This window comes from Macaca thibetana, chromosome 6 (genome assembly GCF_024542745.1).
Source record: "Macaca thibetana thibetana isolate TM-01 chromosome 6, ASM2454274v1, whole genome shotgun sequence".
Classification (NCBI taxonomy): domain Eukaryota; kingdom Metazoa; phylum Chordata; class Mammalia; order Primates; family Cercopithecidae; genus Macaca; species Macaca thibetana.
The window spans coordinates 60,227,031-60,231,241 of record NC_065583.1 but is presented as its reverse complement, the minus strand read 5'-3'; the positions used below and the strand labels follow the sequence as shown (position 1 = coordinate 60,231,241).

The 4,211-nt window shown below is 37.7% G+C and overlaps 1 protein-coding gene across 1 annotated transcript; it reads right to left on the bottom strand.

Moving 5' to 3' along the window:
• Positions 1-3,059: 3,059 nt before the first annotated feature.
• Positions 3,060-3,586, bottom strand: LOC126956129 (peptidyl-prolyl cis-trans isomerase A-like; the record flags this gene model as incomplete). Its single annotated transcript, XM_050792983.1, has 1 exon — positions 3,060-3,586. A coding segment is annotated over one exon (321 nt), but the record flags the coding sequence as incomplete, so codon positions are not given.
• Positions 3,587-4,211: the final 625 nt, after the last annotated feature.

Below are 4,211 nucleotides of genomic sequence, written 5' to 3'. Positions count from 1 at the left end.
CAGGAAAAAGCTGTGATTCAAAAGATAGTTTAAAATTAAAAAAATAATAATAATCAGAATTAAAATCTAAACCTTTTTCTGGGTGCAGACGATCATGCCTGTCAAAGGCATTTGGGTTAATTACTATATTTTTGATAAATTACTTGATAAGCACTTAATTTTTTCTTTAAGCCAATCAAGTTCTGTTAACAAAAGACCATGAAGTCTGTGGAGGAAAAATAAAGGCAAGCTATATTTTTTGAAAAAAGCCATCTGCAGATCAGAGGAGACCAAGCATCCTGATTGGTAGAAAACAGCTGAGTCTCAACTGGGCAGTTTCCAAGTCCAAAACAGAAATCTCTGTTGAATGCCCTTTGCAGGCAGCTAGTGGGAGGAGTTTTCTGACACAGTGTCTCACCTAGGGTTATAGGAAGCACCTTAGCTCAGAGGCACAGACAAGACGTTTGTCTGGAGCCCTCTCCAGCAACATGGGAAACATGGCTGCCCTTTTCTCAGTCAATATGCTTCTGGGTTAGTTTCGTGTCACAGGTCTTTATATGTTTTGATAGAAAAAATATATAACACATAGACATAAAAATTACAGATGAACAAAAGATCTTACAGAAAAATATTATAGTTTTTATTTTAAAAATCATGACTAAAACATAACATTATAAATTCACTGGTTTATAAGAAGAGAGTTGGATCCAAATTATATTTCTGACAAAGTGGGTTAAGGCTAAATTTAAGATTTTCTTAAATTGTCTTGATAAGTAACCTTATGAAGGCTGTCGAACCAAATGTTGGGTAAAGCAGTTGGAGTCAGTTACTAATATACTGGATTGAACAAAACATAGTTAACTGTGAAAATGTGACCACATTATGTAAGGAAGCGTAAAAGATAAAATAATTATTTTTATAAGATCTGTACAGTATGTTCTTGATTTCAATTCCTTGTCCTTGAAGATAAGAGTGCTGTGTTCCCTTCTAGTATAAGGAGGGTGCCTATTACATGAAAATTTTATTTTTTGCTTTTAAGATGCAGCACTAAGGTTCAAATGATTTTTTTTACCTGCTGTTTCTCAAATGTTTTTCCTTAAAAATTCAATATGCCAGAATAGCTGAGGAATTTTGGAAACAGGAGAGTTTAGCTTAGAGAAGAATAAAAAGGAAGAGGTATAGGAAGGGGAGGGGATGGCTCTAGAGTTGCAGCTAGCTTTGAGGCGGCATTTTGTAATGAGGAAGTCTGAGTCCTTAATGTGTTTGGCAATCCTAAGATATCAGTTGAGATATGGATCCTATTTGGACTGTATACTTTTATAGCCACAGTGTTTTAGTTTAGCTCTAAGCAAAACAAGCTGTTTGATCCCCATAAGGTTTGAACATGTCATGGGCTGAAGTCTCAAAGAGGGGTACTACGTTGTCATGTCTTTGAACTTTGAGAGTACGTGTTGTAAATAAATTTATCTAGAAGAGTTGGTGCTAAGGCTGAACACACCGTCACACCTTTAATTGGTGTTGAGGTGAAATATCAGACATGTATAACTAAACCAAAAAGTAAAGTACATATTCACCCCAGGAAGGACAACAAAGCATTCTCAACAGGAAGGAAAATCCTTCATAAACCAGCAGTGAAAAAGCCTTGTTTGAATAGGACACTACATAAACAGAAGAGAGAAGTTCCTCATAAGTTTCCATTAACCGAAGGTCAAAAGATCTCTCATAAGCAAATCCCAAAGAAAACCAAAAACTCAACCAAAACAAAACACTGGGAGTTTAATCTATGAAATACTCTCCATGGGTAAATAGTCAACCTGTGGAAGCAGGGATGTCAAGGGTCCCGAGTTTGGGTACAGCAGGCCTTATGTAGTTACCAGAACCACTGGTCCCTCAGCCCCTACTTCACACCAGATTATATCAACATAAACATTTTCTTTCAAATATGAAAGGAAAAGATTTTATTTGGAAATGATATACAAGAAGTAGAATTATGATCTAGGACATACATATAGGCCTCAGATAAATCTGGAGAAGAAAGAACAAAGCAGGGGTTTATTGGGGAAAGAGGAGGTTATGCAAGTTGAAAGAAAGCACATTGGACGGGCAGTGTCTTATCAGAGCTGGTAAATTCTGATTCACAAATGTGAATAGGATTTCTAATCTTGGTAGGATATGTAATCTTTGAGTTATAGGTAGGCCCTTGCAGTTTTGGATTGGGTGTGTGAGACAGTGTGTCAGGCAAGTGTTCTTGTATACTCACTAGCTGTCTTTATGCTGCTATCTGTTCTTGCATAGTTCATGTAGTGAGCTGCTGTTTGGAAAAATGTCTTGTGACAGTTCCTGTTTTTAGGCAAATCATGCATGAGAGACTTTCCTTTATGGCCTTCCCTGGCTCCATTGCCAGGGTTTGACACAAGTGACTTTATTTTGAATTTTATAACTTTCACACATCCATTATGATTTCTCCCTAAGTGCTAAATCACAACAAATTCATGGTTTTAGGCCGAAATATCAATGCTCTGCATTGTTAAGCACGTTATATTCCAGCTCCTTTACTTACCGGATAAAATCAAGGACATCTATCCTGCTTTTTAAAATACAAATAAATGTGCTTGCTGTATAATCTCACCAGTTTATTTTCTCAAGATCTGGGGCAGTGGAGTTGCCAGACCACTGGGGACTTTATGTTTGTTTCTTTCTTTGCTTTATAAAATATTTTTATATTCAGGAATTTTATCAACCACCTGATTGAGCAAGATAATTCTGGGACATATATAATGGGGAAGAAATCTAGAATTATCTCCTCCGTATCACATGTCCCAGAAATCTTTTGCTAGGTAATGTTGTGGAACAAACACAAAATGGGTGGCTTAAAACAATAAAAGTATACTTTTTTCTCATATTACTGGTTAGCTACAGGTTAAGTCATCTGGTGTGTGTGTGTGTGTTACTTCTAGAGGGAATAGAAGGAAGAATGGTAATCGTAGGGAAAAGATATTTAAGCCTCTTCTAGCTATAGTGAAGTACATATTTGTTACAAATAAGCTATTAATTTTATATAGTACTATTTTTTTGGACAATTGTTACTTAGTTTTTATTTCATAATCATAAACTTAACTCTGCAATCCAGCTAGGCATGGGAGAGAACAAGGAAAACATGGAACCCAAAGGGAACTGCAGCGAGAGCACAAAGATTCTAGGATACTGCGAGCAAATGGGGTGGAGGGGTGCTCTCCTGAGCTACAGAAGGAATGGTCTGGTGGTTAAGATAAAACACAAGTCAAACTTATTCGAGTTGTCCATAGTCAGCAATGGTGATCTTCTTGCTGGTCTTGCCATTCCTGGACCCAAAGCGCTCCATGGCCTCCACAATATTCATGCCTTCTTTCACTTTGCCAAAGACCACATGCTTGCCATCCAACCACTCAGTCTTGGCAGTGCAAATGAAAAACTGGGAACCATTTGTGTTGGGTCCAGCATTTGCCATGAACAAGATGCCAGGACCTGTATGCTTTAGGATGAAGTTCTCATCTTCAAATTTCTCCCCATAGATGGACTTGCCACCAGTGCCATAATGGCGTGTGAAGTCACCAATATCATGTTCAATTGTTTTGATTTTTAGTTCCCACAGATGAGTGAGAACATGACAAGTTTGTGTCTCTGGGCTTGGCTTATTTCAATTAACATAGTATCCTCCACTTCTCATTCATTTTTATGGCTGAATAGTACTCTATTGTGTATATGTATCACATTTTTTCTTTATTAATCTGTTGATGGACACTTGGGTTGCTTACAAATCTTGGCTATTATGAATAGTGCAGCAATAAACATGAGAGTGTAGATATTGCTTTGATATACTGATTTCCTTCCTTTTGGGTATAAACCTAGCAGTGGGATAGATGGATAATACAGTAGCTCTACTTTTTGTTTTTGAGAACAAGAAAACTTTTGCAATTCTTTATTTATATATAAAATTTTAAAAATTGTATTTATAAGGCTGGGCATGGTGGCTCATGCCTGTAATTCCAGCACTTTGGGAGGCCGAGGCGGGTGGATCACGAGGTCAGGAGTTCCAGAACAGCCTGACCAACAACGTGAAACCCCGTTTCTATTAAAAATAAAAAAAAATTAGCCGGGCGTGCTGGCACGTGCCTGTAGTTCCAGCTACTCAGGAGGCTGAGGCAGGAGAATCACTTGAACCCAGGAGGTGGAGGTTGCAGTGAGCTGAGATT